Here is a 21357-nt window from a genome sequence, read left to right as displayed (position 1 = left end):
TCAAACCCGGTCGCACGATGACTCGCACACTGTACACGTCTAGGTTCTACTGCTACTGCATTCTAGCACCGGTCTTTGCCTCGAATCACCTAAGTACCTTTGTATTTTATATAGTCTTTACATTGTGACTTAGCAGGGGCCAGAGTGGAAGTTTCGAGCGCACAACATGGCAGTACACAAGTTACAGTAAATTAAAAGAGTTGGGATCAAGCCGACTAGAGCCGTCACGACCGCGGAAATTGCCGAGACGACCAGTTTAAAGCCTTCGCCGTCTGACGTTACTTATTCTCTTACCAAGCTGTCTTCCTGAACGTTATCTTAGATCATCAAATACATCGGTCCTGTTGTATGCGCTCCTTACAAAGCCTTCGACTGTTCTGCCTACATCAACTCCTCGTCTCGTGCTCGCGATGCAGTTACGGGTACGGACACGTCGCCAAAGTGTACGATCAGTCAATGAATGCCAATGAGAGAATTGCTTCACAGATATACACAATCGTACAAGTACCAGCATAATGTAAGTGACTCGATTTCGGAAGAATACTCTGACGAACAAAGGATAGGGTCTTTATAAAGATCCTCAGGACCTGAGCACCTGACTCCATACGATTGTCGTTGGTGGGCGCTCAGTCATCCCAATCCTCATCGCCACTGTCAATACCTTGCCAACCTCTGTGGCGTGTCCGCATGTGACGCTGCAGCGCGTCGTACCGCGAGAGACGATGCCCACATACAGAACAGACATGCGGCTGCAAGTTGGTCGCGGCTGGACAGGCAGTCTGACTGTGGCGCCTTCGATCAGTTGAGCGCACGAATGTCGCCCTGCAGCGTTCGCAGCGATGGCGCGGCCTCGTCCTTCTAGTCATACGCCTCTTCTTCCTAGGACGGCCTTTCGACGGCCCAGGGGAGCTGGACGCGTCACCGTCTCTCCCTGAATCTTCGTCTCCATTGTCGGATGCCTTCCGCTTGCAGCCAGGGGTGGTTACTGTGCTGCTTTCAGCCTTGGATGACGTACTAGCAGTCCGCAGCTCAGTAGAGGTCGCGGCCGAGACGGCCCGGCCTTGTCGCTCTTTACTCTTTTGTTGCGTCGCCTTCTCTCTTTCAACATAGTCGTCGTCGTCGTCGTACTCTCCATCATCTTCATCGTCTTCCTCGCCAAGGCTACTACCGCTCATCACCTCATCCATATCACCTTTGTTCTCGTCGCTGTATCTTTGACACGTGTTCCCGTGCTCAGTGCTTACCGGTGGTCGGCTTATCAAGCGTAAGCCGGACGTGGTAGCACGGGGAACATGCTCTGTTCCGTTGAATGAAAACGAGAAGGAGGGCGCGACACCGTCATTTGGAGTGATGTTTCGCCCGGGTGGCGGATTGAGCGTAGGGGTGGAAATTTCTAGTGCCGACATTGCGGTGGTAATGTGAGGTTGTTGTATCGGCGAAGGTCGGAATGACCTGCGCGTGGTGGGTGTAGGCGACAAGCTCTTCTCTCTCCTATGCATATCGACAGCTGCCTTTGGCGTATTGTCTTCACGCGGCTGTCCATTCTCGCTTCCTGGATGCTCAGCGTGTATCGTGCTTGACTTGATGCTGCTCATTGGCAGCTCCTGCAGACTCGGATGAGCTGCGTTAAAGGCTTCAGCTGCTTTATCTTGTGTTATGCTCCCTTTCGCAGCGAGCTGAAGTTTCTGGGTGTCACGTCCCGGATCGAGACCTGGTAGGACGGAACAAATTGGAGAGTGCGAGTGCGTGTGCTCGACGCGAGATTGAATTTTCTGTGTAGATTGTAAGAAACCGTTGCACAAGGAAATTAAAGTACGCGCCTACCTCCGAGAACATATTACCCCCCACGAACGTCTCTTCGAATTCCGCAATGACTAAGGTCAAATCTGACAGGCTCTTGTCCTCTGGGCGCGATACATCAGAACACTCCGACCGGAGCGAGTAAGCCCAGTCCGGTTGAGTGCCATCGCTAAGGTCGGGGGCGTAGTCCGAGTGTGATTCTAATGCGTGTACTCGCTCAAGCATGCCTGTGGTCCATCCGCAACTACAAAGCCTTGAAAAGTGCCGAAGGCGATGTTCGATCGATCGAAAGGTTTCTGCAATATAATCCGCTGAATTTGCCCATACGACCAAGACCTTTTCCTTCTTCTGTAACTGCATTGTCAGCGAACACCACCGCCCAATGCTAGATGCCACACATACAACCAGCGCGGCGTTGTGGAAGTATGCAGCACCAACGAGGTCCTCATATGTATCAACCATCGGCACGCGGAGGCTTGCGTCGACGTCGACGTGTGTGTTGGCGGGGAGTCTAATGGAAACGGTGGGGCAAGGTGAGGCTCATTCTTCGGTGACCTCCAATACGAGCACTCACGTTTCGCAGACACCCCAGATAGCCAAGCTTCGAGCCTTGACAGCTACAAAATACCCTAATGTGGCAAGGGCTACCCCGAAGGAAGGGTTGCATCCAGGAGGATATATATGATGACCGCGGTCATTCGTGCTCAGGTACACGCCCGTGAAGTCGTAAAAATTGCCCGTGTCTGTTCGCTGTAGCGCGCGGTCGATGTCCAAGAGGAGGAGAGCCTCTTGTGCTGTGAGACTCATTCGCTTGGCGAGGATGGTGAAATGCTTCGGCGGGGGTAGAGAAGACTCGCTTGTCAATCTATAATATTTATAACTACATCTGCGGGTCTACGGCGCCTATGGTTCCGTTGTTGTGCTAGTGCTAGTGCTCTCAGTGCCCAGCGCTCGAGCACAACCCGGCCCGATGGACAAGCGTATTCCAGCAGACCCAACTGTTTCAACCACTCATGGAGGACTGATGGGAGGAACGAATCGGATGCTGAAGTAGTCTAGCAGGTAAGAGTTGCTGATCTCTAATTGTCTCCGTGATGATGACGCAAACGGTACGACCATCCTGAACCTACAACTGATCCCGGCACCACTGCTATTCTTGTAATTCACGCCCACGCACAATAATTGGCAAGAGCCTCACACAGCACGGCAATCAATCACCGGTCTTCAGGAGACGACATGCCGAAACCGTGCAGACGGCAGGACCCTCACTCTCCAGATCGACACCGTGAGATCCTCCGCTAGGTGCCCCGGTCATTGTGAGTATCATCCGATGCTCCAGATGCTTCAAGCTTGAGCCTCAGTACTATCACCAGCGAGGCAAACTTAACCTTCCGACATCCATGTTGACTTGCCGCGTACAATATATCAGATGTCCTTTCCTGACACTGCGTGGAGTCTGCGGTGCCGACACGGTCAGGTTATGCTCTATCATGTGTCCGGTGATATATCTGACTCCCCCGGTAAGTAAGACGCTACCCCGGTTCCCACGTTGTGTGATTTCAGTGTCGCTCACCTCAGCTGGCACGTGGCGTTGAGAGGGACCCACGCGGACACACAACGTGCCTTTTCCGGAAATTGTGCCGTCCACGCTTGCTCACCGTGACACCATGACTTAAGAAGTGGGGCTGCTATTCTTTTTTCATCAGTTCTGACCGGTATCTCCGCGGCCGGCGAGTTATCAGGGTCGGATACAATCAGTGCGCCCACAAGTGTTGCCTACGGCTACCAAGGACCGGGTTGAAGGAGTGTTCTCCGTCATGTCCAACCACCTATTAGAGGATATCACTATCAGTTGTGATGTATCTCGTGTCTTACGAGGCGCTCAAATTGTGATGCATTTATGTCTGATACTATTACGGCTCGCAGCACTCAGAGGCTATGCCGAGACTCACGATCGCCACTGCATCTCGTCTATAACAGCGCTAAGAGAGTCACGGGACTATATATGTCCTTAGGTACATAGCCCCAAAGCCCTGATAGGTATGTAGACGTCCTTGTCCTTCCGCCGGTCAGGTACCGCCGCAGTTCCGCTCCGGTAATCAGCAATCCTGTGGCTAAGAACATCAGAAACACGGGAACATATGAAAGGTTTCGTGATTTTCAATCAACAGTGTCTGTATACCCATCTCAATCCCGTGACCCATCTCGGGGCGTGTCTAGAAGGTCCAATCGCTCCTAGAGGTGAAATCTCTACAAACGGGCTCCTGAGCGATGAGTTGAGACGAGCTGCAGTGAAAAAGAGTGATAGCTACGCGAAACTCGCAAGACCTACGTAGAATGGAACGGTAGGATATCGGAGAGTCGCAGAGGGCAGGGTTCGCGACAATTCTTAGCGCTGAGGAAGCAGAAGGGCGTTGTAGACCGAGACTTGAAGCCTAGAGCTTGACAGCTGAGTGGGCAGAAAGGTCGCGCTGCACCCTCTGCATGAGGGCGAGTGCAGGTCAGCGGGGGAAACATGTCCCCTGGGCAGTGACATGTGAAGCACAGAGACCGGCAGCGGGAGCGTGCGCGCACGTCGGCTTTCGGATGCAGAGAACTTCCATCAGCTTCACTTGGGGATGCGACGACGCCGTGCTATCCTCACATGATCAGATAGCCGACCGATAGCACGAGAACAGGAGTGTATGCGAGCCTCGGTGCGCGTCCACACACGCACACAATGACCCAAACGGGAGGATAGTTACCCAGTGGAAGATAGTAAGTAAAGCTTACGCAGTACACCAAAGCAGAGTGTTATTTCTTCGAAGGCGTCAGGATATACTTGTGGTGTTTAATGGTCGCCGGCAGGACAAACAAACTTGTGGGAATGATGGGCAACACTAGCCGACAGACTGTTAGCACGATAAAAACGTCAGATCTGTGACAGCTCATGGTAAAACTGATGGAAATGTAAATATGGCGGCTGATTTCCCTCTGTCGCAAGTGATAATAGGAAGGGGGTTTGTATGCGCTATCATGGACTTTATCATCATACAGTCGAACGATGGAGGCAATTCACGCCCGTCTGCAATCTGGAAATCACCTAAGACCTCGAGAACAAATACATTTTGCATCATCAGCGGATTCTGTGGTAGAGTGGACGATTGACAGGTTAATCCGTCTCGCAGTAGATGATTTGGGCTTCCCTTCGCAGAACAGGAAAAATGAATGTGAGTGAGCCAATCTAATATAATGGCGCCACTTACTCACCTCCGTCGGCGCGTATCCGTCTTTATTGTTTCAAGTATCCAAGCCACTCCTCCACTCCCTGGAGACCGCCCCACATCTTCGTCAGCTCCTCCTTCGTGAGGAAGCAGTGGTCCTCCCACGCAAAGCCGGGAAATACGACCTCTGTGATCAGGCAACCTGTATGATCACGCGCGTCCTCCCTATCATACGCAACGTTAGTCCTGTCTGTATGTTATGGGCAGCTAAGCACAATGCGAGACGCACGTAGATGCCTGCTCCAGGTCTTCGGGAAGCAGACGAGACATCTTCCAGACGCCAGACGGAACAAGGAGTTGCAAGACCTCCCCAGCGTGGATGTTTGGGCCGATAACCTGAGAGGGACTAAACTCAATATCCTACAACAAATAAGGAGGTTCATAGGTACACGTACTTTGCGCTCGACGCGTGGGATGTTTCCAGCAGTGATTAAGATGTACTCCGCGCGGCCTTGGTGATGGACGTGCATGGTCTAGCAGATATAAGGGTTGGCAAAGTGCGCCTGAAACAATCAGCAGAGCATACCGCGGATTTGTTCATGTGGAAGACACCGTTCTGCTCATCTGGAGTCAGGAGATAGTAGATGCTTGTCGCCAGAGGGCGTAGGGCCTTATCTGCGAAAGGAGATGGACTTGTTCTGTCTGCCGATCTGTCTCGGCATAGTATCCTGTGCAGAGTCAGACGATGAGCGTGTATAGGTCATGTGGAGAGCGTATATGAGCCAAGAGAGTTTCAAACGAATAGACGTGTCGTTGAGGAATTCAGAGACAACTCTAATATTGTGCTACGGCGTCTCACCTCCTTCAGGATGCCTAGATAGCTTAAGGTTGGCTATAAGCACAGAGTTAGGTATCGTGTATGAGGTGTACTGCGATGCAGGCATTCTGACTGTACGATGAGAACCTGTTTATTGACATCAATGAAGTGCAGTCAGTAAATTACCTAAAGTAGTAAGATGCAACGTTGGCCTTATATAAGCATTTCGATCTCCGCAACGCGTCGTGCGCAGGCATTAAGTCAAGCATCTAATTGTGGCACTTAAAATATTGTAATAACCTCAAATGTGTTCCAAAATTTCTGCGCAGCGAGCGCATCCGTCCTTGCGCTAAATACAGTTCGCTCAGCACAGGTGGATTTGGGATATCTGCTCTCGCAATCCTAGAAAAAAATCGATGAGATCATCTAGGCACTGAATACAACGATCAATCATTTGGTACAAGTGATCGAATTACAGCGCTTTCCGAAAACCTTGGGTTACGCCATTTTAGTTTCTTTGTACATCTAGACGCGGAGACATCCGGGATTGCCTAATGAGGCAGATAATGCGAAACTCATGAGATCTCCGTACTAGATTAGATAACAGGGGGTCTGCGCAACATTGACCGACAGCGTTGATATATAGGCCATCATATGTAAAGCATCCATAGCTATCATATCATACTTTGGAGGGCTCTGGTCAAGAGAGGGATGGGTACGACGTGCTAGTAGAGGGAAAGGACCATGGGCCTAATCGGGACTCAGGCGCGTGATATAAGCGCCAAGTTCAGCGTCTCAATCCGAAATTTTCGGAAAGCGCTGTAATCTTCCCTTGTGTTTCGACCAATCTCCTCCTTGATAAAACTTATATGGACCATTCACTTCTAATTTGAATTCAATCTTTTGAACAAGAAGATTGATCCTTGCACGCAGTGAGGCGAACAGCCGGCCATCGGCCGGTGAGAGTAAAGTGCCGAGGGCGCATTTCAAAGTAAACCTGAGCTATTGACTTAAGTTGACATGACCATCCTCCGCGCTTGTAAAGGCCATAAATCAAATCTGCTACAGGAGGCATACTTTGGCCCATTTTGATCATCCTCACAATCTGCAAACCCGGGGGAAGTTGGTAGCCGATGCGCCGTCTATGACGTCCAAGATCGTCACTAATCGGGCCTGCGATCGTGATCAGTTCGGGTGTACGTTGCCCGCCAATGCTTTCTGCACAACGGATCTAGATGACCAATGCCATGCTCTAGATCTGTGGCGAGCCTTACTAAGTCGGCTGGGCGGTTGGCGGGTCGGTATAAAAGGCGGGATGACGGTCCAACGGGAGAAGCCTCGCACTTCCCGCCTCGACACGTAACCCTCGGAATATACTCATGGCACCTGTTACCAACGCTCGTCTTCTCTTCAATGAGATACCGTCAGGTCCGTCGTCGTCTTACTGTGGTCATCTCGTGAGCCGGTCGCGGTGTGCTCACCACCCATCGAATCGTCAGGTCTGCCGGAGCCCGGAAAGACAACCATTTACGACACATCAGAGACTATCGACCTCGAGAATGTACCGCTTCGTGGCGGAGCCCTGATCAAGACCCTCGTGTTGTCAGTTGACCCTTACCTCAGAGGCAGGATGCGAGACCCGAGCATTGAGAGCTATGCGGTGCGTATCGCACAGCGTCAGAGATACTGTGTTCTAACGGAACTCTGTGCGGCAGCCTGCCTTCATCAAGGGCAAACCGTGAGTGACTTGATCCTACGTCATTGCTTTGCGTGACACCCCCCAACCATCCCGTTCAATTCCCAGGCTCGACAACTTCGGAGTTGGCGTGGTCCTGCGGTCTGAAGATCCTGCTATAAAGCCTGGCGACCATCTTTACGGCTACTTCCGTGAGTAGGTGGCAATTTGCCTCCTCCAAGATGCGCCTCATCCCGGAGCCGCGCATATAGCCTTTCAGGAGTACTTCCTGTCCAAGGATGCGGCTATACGCATGACGCTGCCAAATGAGAAGCTGCCGTGGTCCGTGTACGTCGGCGTGTGTGGCATGCCAGGTACGCAGATACCCGAGCGGGCTCTTGGGGCTGTGCTGAAGGAGTCTTCATCTGCAGGCCAAACTGCATACTATGGCTGGAAAGAACACGCGAAGCCGAACCCGGTATGCAATTACGCAACTCATGCCGCCCGGCGCTCTTCCTGTTCATTCACTGACGTATCACAAACAGGGCGATGTGGTCTTCATATCAACTGGGGCCGGTAAGTAATGAGCATATCCGGAATTGTTCGACGTCTAATGAGTCGCGACTGTTTAGGTGTTGTGGGAGCGTGCGTCTTCTCCAAGACATCCGATCGTGTCTTCCTGCAGAGCGCTCATATCCCCACAGGACCGTCATCCAGCTGGCGAAGGCCGAGGGCCTTAAAGTGATTGCATCCGCCGGCTCTGACGAGAAGGTCGCCTTCATGAAAGAGCTCGGGGCAGACGTGGTGTTCAACTACAAGACAGAGAAGACGTCGGACGTGCTGGCGCGAGAGGGGCCCATCAACATGTGAGTTACCCGCCCTCGCAGCCGTGGCGCGCATGTGACTGACTCCCTCAGCTACTGGGACAACGTCGGCGGCGAGACGCTCGAGGCCGCCATCGCGGCCGCCACAGACAATGCGCGGTTCATCGTGAGTCGCCCCCACCTGCGCGCGGCGCTCAGCTCACACGGGGTGCTCCTCTTAGGAATGCGGGTACATCACGTCGTACAACGGGGAGGACTACCACGTCAAGAACCTCTCGCAGATCTTCGCGAAGCAGCTCACGCTCTCGGGCTTCCTCGTCGACCGCCTGAAGCACAAGTACCAGGACGCGTTCTACAGCGAGGTGCCTGCGCGGGTCGCGCGCGGGGAGATCAAATACAATGAGGACATCACGCGTGGGCTGGAGAAGGCTGGTGATGCGATACTGGATGTGCAGACCGGGAAGAATAAGGGCAAGAGTGTGGTTCTCGTTGCAGAGGAATGATGGGTTCACCAGTGCGAGCCGCGGCCCACGGAGGAGTTATAAGGCGATGATCCAATTCAGTGGCCGATAATAAGTAGGAGATCCACGTGTATTCATATTTCCAGCAAGACGATACTGCTTCCTGCGATTTACATCGTCAAGGGACCAGACGACCCCTTTTTTGTCGCAGGAATTGCTTGCACGCAGTTGTAACTGCCACGAGGACGACCATGTGCCGGCATTTTCCGGGCCTCAAACCTTATTTGTTGCGGCAACTGGCTCGAACACTTGCGACTGCGTTTGGATCGGGACCAGTCTGTCCATCTACGCACGTGTTATCCTCTCATTCCTACCGCCAGTCTTAGCCGGAATCATCGTGCAAAAGACGGGAAAAACACTCGGCGATGGATCACGTAAGTGGATTCTGCTGCGTCATCTGGCGCGCACGCGAAGAATACGGAACGGACTTCGGGCAAGTTCGAAAGGCTGAGTAAGGCGGGCGACGCTCAGCTCGATCGTAATCCCCCATCCCGCCCCTTATAAAGTCTCGTTCTGCTCGCCCCCGTCTCTCCAATCCTCCTCTTCCCCCCTCGCTGCGAATACACTTCCAAATCAAACAAATGGCTCCAGTCAAGAACGGACGTGTGCTCTTTAACGAGATCCCCACCGGTCTCCCCGTAGCCGGGCGGACGACGGTGTACGATGCCTCGCAGACGATTGACCTGGACAGCGTCCCCCTCAACGGCGGCTTCCTCGTCAAGACGCTCGTCCTTTCCATCGATCCCTATATGCGGGGCAAGATGAGGGATCCGAGCGTTAAGAGCTACTCGGTGCGTTTGCATACACAGGTCTTTTGAGCATGCGCTAAGACGACAACCCTAGCCCCCGTACTTCACAGGAGAGCCGTGAGTGTCATGTCCAGCTTAGCTCATCGGTCTGGTGGTCACGCGGACCGTCACTCGGCCCGCGGACGCTTTGAGCGTTGTGAAGCGCATCGAGTGGTAATATTCATCGCTTGCTCGTGTTCCCAAGCTCTCGCGTAACGTCCTCAGTCGTCTTGTGGTTCGCTTCCTACTTGCCGCGTGCACATGACATCATATGCAATACTGTTGCGCGCTCTGGGGAAGGCTAATCGGGCGAGATCATCAATCTGGAAGGGTCCAACCCCTCAGGCGCCATGATCCGCGACGCTTCCCCTTGCCCGAAAGGCACACTATGTGGTTTACAGATTTGCTTCACACGACCTGCTGCCTCATAGTGGCAGGTTGAATACTATTCTGATCACCTTCGACGCAATTTTGGGCGGACTGTTGACGTCCCTCTTTACAGTCTCTCGAACTATGGCGTCGGCGTCATCCTGCGCTCCGAGAACGCCGCCGTCAAGCCCGGCAGTCACGTGTACTCGCATGCCTTCCGTACGTCTTCTTCCTGTTTTTTGCCTCGTCAAGCAGACGTGCCGACTACGAGGTTGTATGCAGTTTTCCAGGAGTACTTCGTCGCCAACGACGCGAGCGCATTCACCGTCCTTGAGAACAAGGAGAACCTCCCCTGGTCCACATACGTCGGCGTCTGTGGCATGCCTGGTATATCGTCTCCCAGTTTAGTTAGGACTTGGCAGGTGCTAATGGTCATATGCGACGACAGGTCAGACGGCACACCATGCATGGAGGGAGTTCGCTCACCCGCAAAAGGGTGACGTCGCCTTTGTGACCACTGGTGCAGGTGCGTGGTGCATCTATTCCTGAGATAGCGTCTTGCCCACAAATGAATGTGTCCAGGCCCTGTCGGAGCGACCGTCATCCAGCTGGCTAAGAAGGACGGCCTCAAGGTGATTGCTTCCGCCGGCTCTGACGAGAAGGTCGAGTTCATGAAGTCGCTCGGCGCGGACGTCGTCTTCAATTACAAGACGGAGAAGACGGCCGACGTACTCCAGCGCGAGGGCCCCATCAACATGTGCGTTTCTCCGATTATGCTGGCATGGCGTGCGGCGCATGGCTGACCTGCGAGCTACACAGCTATTGGGACAACGTCGGCGGCGAGACCTTCGAGGCGGCGATCGACGCAGCCGCGCCGCGCGCGCGCTTCATCGAGTGCGGCATGATCTCCGCGTACAACGGCCAGGCGCCGTACTATGTGAAGAACCTCGTCCTCATCGTGGGCAAGCAGCTGAAGATATCGGGCTTCATCGTGATGGACCTGTTCGCGAAGCACCTCGCGGAGTTCTACCGCGAGATCCCTGCGGCGGTCGCGCGCGGGGAGATCAAGTACCTCGAGGACCGCAAGCTGGGGCTGGAGCACGCGGGCGAGGCGATCGTCGACGTGCAGACGGGGCGGAACAAGGGGAAGAGCGTGATTGTGGTCGCGCAGGAGTGAGTATGTTATTTGTTATTTAACAATAAAGATGAAATGGGCCCTTGTATAAGTAGCCCAACAAGCGCATTGCGCTCTGCGATGTAATCGGTATATGAACACTCTTAAGCATGTTACTGGAGGCTGTAAGTTGGGACATGTTCAAGTTGTGATACCCATAAGCGTGCTGATGCAGCATGTATGACTCTTGCCTATAACATTTTATGCCGTGACTCCGTAATGTTCGAACTTAACGAAGGACACAGGCGCTGTGGACAGCGCCTGTCCAATGGGCGTCTAGCGGCAACTGCATCAAAATGTGCTGCCACCTGTGACCGGTGAAGCCTCCTTGCCTGGTTTGACTACACGATGCTTGTAACAGTGGCGTTGAAACATTGACGTCGGAATGCCTGTCTCTTCGAGCGCCTGCAGGCCGCACCTATTTAGAGCTATTTTCTTACCTCTCATCCCGCAGTTGGTGAAATTCAAACCTGCTCGCTGTAAAATTGCAACGAATATGTATGCTGTCTCACCTGGGGGCCGACTACCATGCTCAGCGGAATGCTAAGCGGGTCGGGCGACGACGTCTGGAGGTCAGACACGAACCCGGGACCTCGCGTGTCGCGGGCTTCGATGGTGCGTACTGGCATCGCTTGTGCCCTGCGGGACCTGATGTTTCATCCTAGGGTTGCACCAGAATACCATTCTGCAGCATAGTGATTTGCAGATGTCCTGCTAACTTATCCTCACGACGAGGCGTAGAAGGTATCTCTTTGTATGTCTTTAAGGATGGAGCTTCGGGGAAATGCCGATCTGCGAACCAGATTATCCACCCAGAAGGCCGAAGGTACACATGATACAGTGCCCTGGCGAAGTGACCGAGCACTCCCGTCTGAACTCCCCGAAGCCGCCGATAGTTGTGTGCGATCCACGCGCTTGCATACATATAAATACGCCGCGCAATGTTGCTCCAGCTCCTAACACTCACGACACCGAACTCCTCGCATCCTCGAACCTCTTCCCTGCATCTTGTCACCTGCAGGGATGGCCCCTGTTACGAATGCGCGTGTCCTATTCAACGAGATACCCTCTGGACTGCCTATTCCCGGACAAACAACCGTGTACGATGCCTCACAGACGATCGACCCAGACGCCGTCCCGCTAGATGGCGGGTTCCTGGTCAAGACCCTTGTCCTCTCCATTGACCCGTACATGCGAGGAAGGATGAGAGATACGAGCATCAAGTCATATGCGGTATGTTTCTGAGTGCCACTTTTCATCAGTTTGCTAACATGTCCCTCCAGCCTGCCTACATCACGGGAGAACCGTGAGTTCTGTGGTTTGAAACTAGACAGCGTAGACAAAATATTGACATCATCCTGTCTAGGATCCAAAACTACGGTGTCGGCCTCGTCTTCCGCTCGGAGAACGATGGCTTCAAGCCGAAGATCACATTTACTGGCACTCGTTCCGTAAGCCTATCGATGTACAATGCGACTAGCCGCTGATGAGATATTGGTCCTTTCAGCATTCCAAGAGTACTGGGTTGCGCGCGACACCAGCGAGATGCGTGTGCTCAAGAACACTGAGAACCTTCCGTGGTCAACATACGTCGGAGTATGTGAGATGACGGGTAAGTGTCACCCGTATGCTATGGCTAAAGCCATAATTGAGACTGACCGTACTTTATCATCACAGGCCAAACAGCTCACCATGGGTGGGCGGAATACGCGCACCCCAAGAAGGTATTGAGGCGTGTTAATGCTGACGGTGGGTTCTGTGACGTTCATGCATTTGTAGGGTGACGTCGTCTTTGTGTCCGCCGCTGCAGGTCCGTTGAGTGTTCTTCTACCCAGCCTTCCATGCCACTTATACAATTGCGTACACTTGCAGGACCCGTCGGCGCAACGGTCATTCAGCTCGCAAAAGCAGACGGCTGCAAAGTGATTGCGTCGGCAGGCACCGATGAGAAGGTTGAATTTATCAGGTCGATCGGTGCGGACATCGCCTTCAACTATAAGAAAGAAAGTACGGCCAAGGTGCTTGAGTGGGAAGGCACGATCAACATGTGCACCTTCTAGTAAATGAATCGTTCTTGATGTTACGGTACTGACAGTGTCGCGCGTGCTTCAGTTACTGGGATGGTGTTAGTGGTGAGATACTCGAGGCTGCTATAGGCGCCGCTGCAGTGGGTGCTCGCTTTATCGTACGTCACATTTCCCTGTGTGCTGTTTATCATTGCAGCTGCTCACACTGTCTCGTCCACAGGAATGTGGCATGATCTCGGGATATAATAGCGAGCCATATCACATCAAGAACATGATGCTCATCGTGCATAGACGCTGACGCTGTCTGGCTTCATTGTACTCTATCTTCATGAGAAGCACATCGACGAGTTATACGGCACGATCCCGAAGAAAGTAGCGTGCGGAGAGATAAAGTACAAGGAGGACGCCAAGCATGGATTGGAGGCCGTCGGTGAGGCAATCGTGGATGTCCAGATAGGAAAGAATAAGGGGAAGAGTGTTATCGTCGTTGCGGAGGAATAAATATGACATACATAGGCGTATGGGTGGTGCCGCTAGGGCCACATAGTCTGTCGCTGGATTATCAACTATACTTGAACGTTTACAAGCGAGTGGAAATACAGATTGTCGATAGCGGAATTCCCGCTGCAGCCAAGAGTTGAAGTTCATGAGCGCTTGCATGTACTGGGCGCTTGAGGGCGCTTGAACCAACACGATTCTTTCCTTCCTTCCTTCTACATATACACTACCGATACAGGCATACTTACATCACCGCATCTACCAAGAGGCGGGCGAGATTGCGATCGGGGGTACCCACCACCTGAGAAGAGGATAGCCCCCCGGTGTCCGGGGGGCCTGATTTCAATCTCTGCGCCGTTTTCGCTGAATCTCTGAATAACGCCTGCAGAACCTTCCCTATTCTCCTAGCACTCAGGAATGTGAATGACATTGAATATTACCGTATTTCCACGAGAAGAAACAAATTTTATATTGCTGTGGAAAGCCGCTATCGGATATGTTTGTCCTGTGTCCAGAGTATGTGGCCGCGGGCACGTGACACGTGTTGCTCAAGAGCGCGTCGCGCTATGCACGAGTCGGCCTTCTTCACTCTCGCTCAACAATTGCTAAACTACATTGCTATATTGATACGGTGTCCCAAGATAGTGACGAAAACATCTGCTTTTATTCAATGCTATCTACTTCTGGAAACTCGAGCTATCCGGCTTCCTTGCACCTGTCGACTTCGTCGTCTGCCACTGACCCGGACTCTCTGGGTGATGTCTACTCTCTTGATATAAACTCACATTCTGGGAATACAGAGTCGAACAACATCTCTGGAAGCGTAAATAAAGCTCAAATGTATATTCCCAGTGATCCTTCCTCAACAGAAAACTGTACTAGTGGCCTTGCTGGTCAGGCCACTCAAAACGGTTCCTATGTACCATTTATTCGGTCATCATCACAGCGCCACCAATCTGCGCTTCCTTCTGGCTCTGGAGCAACTACTCCTTCCACGATACTCGGGAACACCCACGCAATGCACAACAGCTATTCTGCGGCACCTGTTTCATTGACTCTGACATCAGATACTCTCTCGTCGATTTCGCTCGGACAATTCTTTGAACACGAAGCTGCTGCTCCGGTATCTACTCCTTATACTGCGCGCTCATCCTTGACTTTAAGCGCGGCGAATCTGAACTGGCGTACATCATCAGCTGGCCGCCAACAACTTCAGGTTCAATGCCCCAAATGCGCGACTTGGGTCTCCACTGGTTCTGTCAAAAACAATCTCGGACCTCTGCAGTCACACATTGGCAGCCGTAACTGTCAGCGTGCCGTAAAAGCCCAGAACGTCACCAAAGAAGCTGAGCTGGCTTGTCAAGTACGGGAGGTACTGTTTCCCATACCACGCAGTTCGCAGACATCTCAGATGCAAGTGCCGTCTCAAGTGGTTACTTCCGCAGCGACGGTGACACTTTCAGTATCTTCTGAGACCCGATTGACTCCGACAGAAGCTGCTGTAGCATCGACGGACATGCAATGGGTCCATCTGACACCATTAGAGGTCGAAGAGCTATATAACAATGATTCGTAAGTTGCACTTTATTTTTGAGACTCCTGCTCGCTCACCTGTCATCAAGTGATAGTGATGAGTCGAGAACACTGGGTAGAGAAAACAAAGGCATACGGGATCGACTGCCCTGCCCCGGCGTGCTGCTTGATTGGCCCGGCCATGATGTATTCGAAACCTACCCATTCCAGCGTCATAATTTTGACAAAAATCTCGGATACCACTTTGATTCTGTCGAAAACAATGGTAGACATTTCAGGATCAGAGCCAATGACTGTCTGCGAGCATCAGCCACTCTGTCAGCGCCTTCACCATGCATTCGCTGCCAGCAAGCCCTGGTGGAGGTTGACCGGATCGCTAGACTTGCTGAACATGCAGCGCCGCATACGAATCACCGCTACCTCAACCACAAGCAACTTTGCAAGCTGCTTGAGCATCGAGATGCAACAATCAAGGTGTGGAAGCTCAAGGTAAGCGCAAATAAATTTCAATTGAACAAGCATTAAAACGCGAAACATACAGACTCTGAATCTCGCTCGGAATTGTGGCTCGTTCATGCAAAAGCTTGACGATCACCAGCGCTTCACAATGGCACTTGCGAGAAAGGATGTTCCACGGTTGCGCCAGCTCATCCGACAGGCGATTAAACACAAAACAAGCATTCGCAAGATTGTGAACAAGATAGAGGATTGTTTTGACGGGGTATATAAGGCCAAAGGCTTCGACACAAATGATTTGGATCTTGCATTACTGGCTTATCGTTTGGGCGGGCAAGGACTCATCTATGCCTTCAGTCAAGAGATCGGCATTCCGTCAATACGGACTCTCAGGTGTAAGAAGCATTTCAAGCGGATCATGCCTAGCCTCGGTATACCAACCAAAGAGGACGCTATTTTCAATATGCGTGAGTTGTTCGGGCCAAAGGTCGCTGATCCCGCTGCTCCCAAACCATTCCGCTCAGGAATGTCAGTGCTCTGGGATGAAGTCAGTCAAGAAGAGGTCGCCTGCTACTTCCCACATGCCGATGCTGTGGGTGGCTTTTGTCGCGAACATTCGCACCTTGTGAACACTCGTCTCACGACATTTGAAAATGCGGTCTCGCTTGCAGAAGGGCTCGATAGTGGTGTCATGCATTACGGAAAGGAAGCTTCTGTGATTGCTATGGCATCATTCGACACTGATCATCGTGGTGCTTACCCAGTTCTGATCTCGCCGACCTGCAAATCCGAATCTCCGAAAGACTCTGGTATACTAATCCAGAACATTCTTGACGCATGGCAGGAGACTTATGCAAATGATCTTGGCCCAATCTGGTCATTTGCGACCGATGGTGATGCCAGTCGGCGGGTTATGGCATATCAAAAGTTCATGCGGCACACAATCAAGCCCTCTCACAAGCTTTTCAAATATCTGGGGCATTTACCAGGTCTTAACCTGTGTGTTGGTGATACTGACATTACAGTAGACTTTGATTGGAAGCATATAATCAAACGTGAGCGGATCTTTACTAATGCTGATTTATTGAATCTACTGACACGAGAACTCGTAGGTTTCGGACGCTTATTACGTACTCAAGAAGGCATGATTGTCAATGACACTGTGATCAATCCGGAATCACTGTTTCGTCACTTACGGCGAAGCCCAGACCTGTCAGACCTGGATATAGAACACATGCTCAACCCTGCCGATGCTCAGGATGTCCCAAAAGCACTCAAGTTCATACAAGCTATAACAGCCATCCGAACATATCCAACAGACAAATGCACACCGGCAGACCATCAAGATATCCGTATTCTAGGTGCCGTAGGTGAGATGTTATCTGCGTTCATGGACGCATTTATACATCCAGACTGGTCTCTCACACAACAATTGACATCACTAAGCAAGTATGTACACATTGTTTTTGTATTATTCTGTGATGGTCGTGGTAGTTTCATGCCGCACCAGTTATATAGTGACAGCCAAGCCTCGGTGAAGACCCAATACTTCAACACTGCCAAGCAACAACTTCTCAATGGGCATCAATGTCTCTATCTCTTTTTGAGTGGCACTGATCGTCTTGAGCTGCTCTTTGGCCTACTCCGGATGCTTGGTGCACACAACCCGAACTTCACGTACAAGCAACTCACTGATCGACTAGGAGCTGCGATGGACTTGGATGCAGTTATGTCTGCAAACCCAACATGGAATCAAGGCCACCGTCATCTCAAAGTGAACACGGCACAGCAAGCTGATCACCTTAACCCTGAATCTTGGCGAGGTGATGCAGTTGCCAATCACGTAGACCTTTGCTTTGCATGGATGAGTGGGAGAACAGCTGCTATTGATGCTCTCCGAAGCATCAATATGCACAACATCGACTTTGATGATCTTTTCAATGGCGAGCATATTCTTGATATGCTGAAGCCCTTTGGAGATGGCAAGTACCCGGACATGTCTACGGAATATGACAGGTCACTAGAACTGATAATGATCACTCCAGCAGCTTCTGCTTCAACAAGTGACCCCTCAACAATAGTCGATATCAATGTAACCGATACTGTGGAAGTTTGTGAGCAGACAGACTCAGAGGTATGTGTAAGTACTATGGCATCCTCACAGACTTCTGTTGGAACTTGAGATTGTGGCGAGCGCATGCCACCGTATTTGGCATTGTTTGTAGTACCTCGCAGACTTTGCGCGAGCCGTCCTGTATGTTCCTTACGCGTTTGACAGAGCTCAGACAAACGCGATATATCTTTGTTGATCGTTCTCGCTTCGGGTCTCGGACGAACTTTAACACAAACGCGTCGCGGCTGGCCACCGCTAACCAAAGCCAGAGTCTCGGGACCATCGAAGTGGAGAACGCGCTGTTCTCGACGATCGCGCCAGGGCGACTCCCTGGGCGATCAACGACGATCCTCGATTATCGAAGCCCCGCAGAAGACTGGCGGGCACTGTTCAAAGTCCTCACCGTCGCGAGGCACCACAAGTCGCAGTTCGATGCGCACGATCGACGACAGCTGCGAATCGGAGGCCAGGAATAGGTGCGCGGCAGAGCCCAGAGCCAGGGATGCGCCAGGTGAAGGTCAGCGAGGCCGAGGGACTAGCGCAGGTCAGAGGTCGGCGACCTAGGTCAAGAAGTCCGGGACGTGAGCCGGGGGGACAGCGGATCCTTGCCGGAGTGAACGTTAGGTCGGGCGGTCGGCGGGATTGGCAGAGGCGACGAGGTGGGCGCAGACGGCAGGAGAGGGGCCCGGGAAGGATTGCGAGTGCTGTAAGTCGTCTGGTTGGCGCATGCATTGTCCTCGGTCCCTGCTCGAGGCAGGAAGTCCTCCTCGGAGGCATCGTTGTTCGACCCGGTTGGGGGTCACACGGAATTTCGGGCAGAATCCAAGGGATCTGGATGGCTCATTGGTTGAGGGGGTGCATGGTCAGATTGAGGGGGTGCACGGTATGGGTTCATTCTCATGTATTGCTCTCACGATGGCTTTGCGCTCGAGGGGGTGTGTTGGAACTTGAGATTGTGGCGAGCGCATGCCACCGTATTTGGCATTGTTTGTAGTACCTCGCAGACTTTGCGCGAGCCGTCCTGTATGTTCCTTACGCGTTTGACAGAGCTCAGACAAACGCGATATATCTTTGTTGATCGTTCTCGCTTCGGGTCTCGGACGAACTTTAACAACTTCATCATTGGAGGTGGATGCTCCTTCTGGTGTTGTGCTGGAAGTAGATGACGAGCAGCTAGCTGCAATATCTCTGCCACCATGGGACACAGAGGAAGCGGATGCTGATGGAGTGGATGTCGAGGACATCATTGAAGCACTTGAAGAACAGCGCCTGCCAGCTCCAGTGCAACTCGGTGATGTGTCGCCATGGCTCACTGTCAACAACAAGAAGATTCACAAGGCATCCATTTGCCGACTTGTCATAACACCACAATATGCTCGCAAACCACATGAACGTGTCTTTCGTGTGCGCACATTCACATCAGAGCAGAAACCACGCAACTATAACTCCAATTCACTCATTGATCCAGATGTGTTCGCAGTAGGTGATCTGTTTGCTACACTTGTGCGCACTACAGATAACATTGTCACCCTTGCAATTCTACGCTCTATCGCCATCGAAGAAAAGGGCCTACATGTTGTAACCATCAAGAATGACACTCTTCGGCATGCTGCTGCGGGGATCAAACTCATTGGGCAAGTACTAGAGTTGCGACCTCTTGATTCTCATACTCAGGCCAACATTGCAAATCTTGAGACCGAATCCACTGCTGTGGCTCCTTCAAGTCCTAACATCACATATTCCAACTCTCAAACTCCGGTTTCACATGCTAAGAGGTGAGTTTGGACTGGAGCTTTCATTCGAATGGAATCCGCGCAAAGTACTTCTTCAGCAAACTCCGGGAAGTCTTCAAGAAAGAATCTTGTTCTCAAGGTCAGTAGTGATTTGTGCGAGCCAATCAATCCTCGCATACTTGATATCAAGATGTCCGAGAACGTCTTGATGCAACACTTCCCCGATCTCAACAACAGTGGTCTCACCTGGGAGATGACAAATACAGAACTCGATCTTGTCACAGAAAAGGTCTTTATCCATGTTGAACAAGCAGGCGCACTGTTGAATCTGCTGGTGTTTCTGAAACATTTGTCTTTCCGTTCTATTCCTTGTACTACTAGCGCCCATACTGGCGCCTGTCTTAGCGCTCACCCGCAGGTTGAACATTATGTAGCTTACATAATGGGGTCCGTGCGCACTTCGTGCCTGGTATCGTACCACTACATTTCTTTCTTCACTAACATGACCACATAGACACGATGGTCCGCGCGCAGTCGGTACTTGTATAAGTAGTTGTACCATTAGTCGGTCGAACCCTAAGTTCGACCTGGTTATTCATTCAAGTCTCTGCTCCTCCTCACTTGGGGTAGTGGTCATTCTCGACTTCCTCGCTCGATCTTCAGGACGACGCACTGTCCATAAGTCCTCGCTCGTTGTCTACGAGTCAGGCATCAATACAGGAGTACAGACCGTTGTATCAAAAGGTCGAACTTTCTAAGCTACGTTCCTAGTTTTACCTAGTCGAACATCTCATCCACCATCACGTCGAACAACGCAGTCAACCCAGTTCCTTTGGGACTACCAGCCCTCGCAGGATCACCACTCCTCCAGTACGACCGAGCGGATCGCTGCTTCGTCACCTCCACAAGAAGGACTCCCATCTATCCTCGAGGTGGCTCCTGGGTTCGCGCAGAAGGTTCCAACCCGCAGATCGTCGCCCACCAACAGCTCGTCAGCTATTACCAGAGACACCCTCCCGCTCACCCAGAAGACGTATTCGCCATCCTACGAATCAACGTCGAACCAGCACAAACAACAGAGAACCTACAGTCACCTGTTAACGAACAACCGTTTGAGCTCCCGGACGTTCAGTACGTTCCCATCGAGGCTCCAGAACTACCACCAGCTCCACCTGCACCAACCAACGCACCGGTTGAAGTCCCTATGGCAACGTTCACTCAAGCAGACATCGATCAGCGCATCGCTGTCGCCCTCGCAGCATACCAATCCCAGCAATCAACCGCCAACCGACCCCTTCGCCTTGACATCCCCGCTCCCGAACCTTTCAGTGGAAAGGCGGAGGACCTCAGACGCTTCATCCAATGCATCCTCTCCTACTTCATCGCCACCAACAACACCCGACTCAGCGATGAAGCAAAGATCGCCTTCACTGTAGCGTTGATGAGGAAGGACCTAGGGAAGACATGGGCAGACGCATACTACGAGAAGTCGGCAGGGGGAGTCCAGGTCTATCCCGATTGGGCAGCCTTCGCCACTGCCCTTGAGGAAGCGTTTCCCGAGCACGGAACGCGAATCAAGGCGCACCAAATCCTGATGAAGCTGCCCGAACGACAGAAGAACAGGAAGACGGCGCTCTCCCTCGGAAACTACGTCACCCGCTTTGAGCAGCTAGCATCGAAAGCCCAGCTCAAGGACGCCGAAGTCAATGGCGTCAACCGCACCGAGAACGACTACCACACCCTCCACGCCAACTTCGTCAAAGGACTTCCGAAGGAGCTCTACGTCTCTCTCGCAACCAGGGTCGCTAGAGACCGGACCCAACACC

General features: G+C 52.2%; 6 protein-coding genes across 6 annotated transcripts; 4 read left to right on the top strand and 2 right to left on the bottom strand.

Moving 5' to 3' along the window:
* Positions 1–626: 626 nt before the first annotated feature.
* Positions 627–3202, bottom strand: POSPLADRAFT_1046453 (hypothetical protein; the record flags this gene model as incomplete). Its single annotated transcript, XM_024479034.1, has 6 exons — positions 627–766; positions 1016–1772; positions 1825–2154; positions 2203–2311; positions 2375–2665; positions 3189–3202. The coding sequence occupies 6 exons, from the start codon at positions 3200–3202 to the stop codon at positions 627–629; spliced, it is 1641 nt and encodes a 546-aa protein (XP_024338748.1).
* Positions 3203–5071: 1869 nt separating this feature from the next.
* On the bottom strand, positions 5072–5947 carry POSPLADRAFT_1033721 (hypothetical protein; the record flags this gene model as incomplete). The annotated part of the gene is made up of 5 exons (XM_024476955.1): positions 5072–5249; positions 5293–5423; positions 5459–5536; positions 5590–5678; positions 5863–5947. 5 exons carry the CDS (start codon positions 5945–5947, stop codon positions 5072–5074), a joined length of 561 nt encoding a protein of 186 aa, XP_024338747.1.
* Positions 5948–7199: 1252 nt separating this feature from the next.
* On the top strand, positions 7200–8822 carry POSPLADRAFT_1056547 (hypothetical protein; the record flags this gene model as incomplete). The annotated part of the gene is made up of 11 exons (XM_024480796.1): positions 7200–7248; positions 7320–7480; positions 7536–7558; positions 7625–7707; positions 7768–7869; positions 7927–7973; positions 8041–8071; positions 8128–8140; positions 8200–8361; positions 8413–8485; positions 8541–8822. 11 exons carry the CDS (start codon positions 7200–7202, stop codon positions 8820–8822), a joined length of 1026 nt encoding a protein of 341 aa, XP_024338746.1.
* A 599-nt stretch (positions 8823–9421) lies between these two features.
* POSPLADRAFT_1056546 (hypothetical protein) lies at positions 9422–11174 on the top strand (the record flags this gene model as incomplete). The annotated part of the gene is made up of 7 exons (XM_024480795.1): positions 9422–9631; positions 9684–9706; positions 10131–10216; positions 10280–10384; positions 10446–10523; positions 10580–10754; positions 10817–11174. 7 exons carry the CDS (start codon positions 9422–9424, stop codon positions 11172–11174), a joined length of 1035 nt encoding a protein of 344 aa, XP_024338745.1.
* Positions 11175–12194: 1020 nt separating this feature from the next.
* POSPLADRAFT_1142923 (hypothetical protein) lies at positions 12195–13699 on the top strand (the record flags this gene model as incomplete). The annotated part of the gene is made up of 10 exons (XM_024485492.1): positions 12195–12404; positions 12455–12477; positions 12538–12622; positions 12690–12783; positions 12849–12895; positions 12951–12981; positions 13044–13197; positions 13284–13356; positions 13419–13481; positions 13535–13699. The coding sequence occupies 10 exons, from the start codon at positions 12195–12197 to the stop codon at positions 13697–13699; spliced, it is 945 nt and encodes a 314-aa protein (XP_024338744.1).
* Positions 13700–15749: 2050 nt separating this feature from the next.
* POSPLADRAFT_1081675 (hypothetical protein) lies at positions 15750–17264 on the top strand (the record flags this gene model as incomplete). The annotated part of the gene is made up of 2 exons (XM_024483003.1): positions 15750–16740; positions 16798–17264. Coding segments are annotated over 2 exons (1458 nt in total), but the record flags the coding sequence as incomplete, so codon positions are not given.
* Between the last annotated feature and the right edge of the window lie 4093 nt (positions 17265–21357).

This window comes from Postia placenta (genome assembly GCF_002117355.1).
Source record: "Postia placenta MAD-698-R-SB12 unplaced genomic scaffold POSPLAscaffold_7, whole genome shotgun sequence".
NCBI classification, from domain to species: domain Eukaryota; kingdom Fungi; phylum Basidiomycota; class Agaricomycetes; order Polyporales; family Adustoporiaceae; genus Rhodonia; species Rhodonia placenta.
The sequence above is the reverse complement of the archived record's forward strand: the minus strand, read 5'-3'. Positions and strand labels throughout refer to the sequence as shown.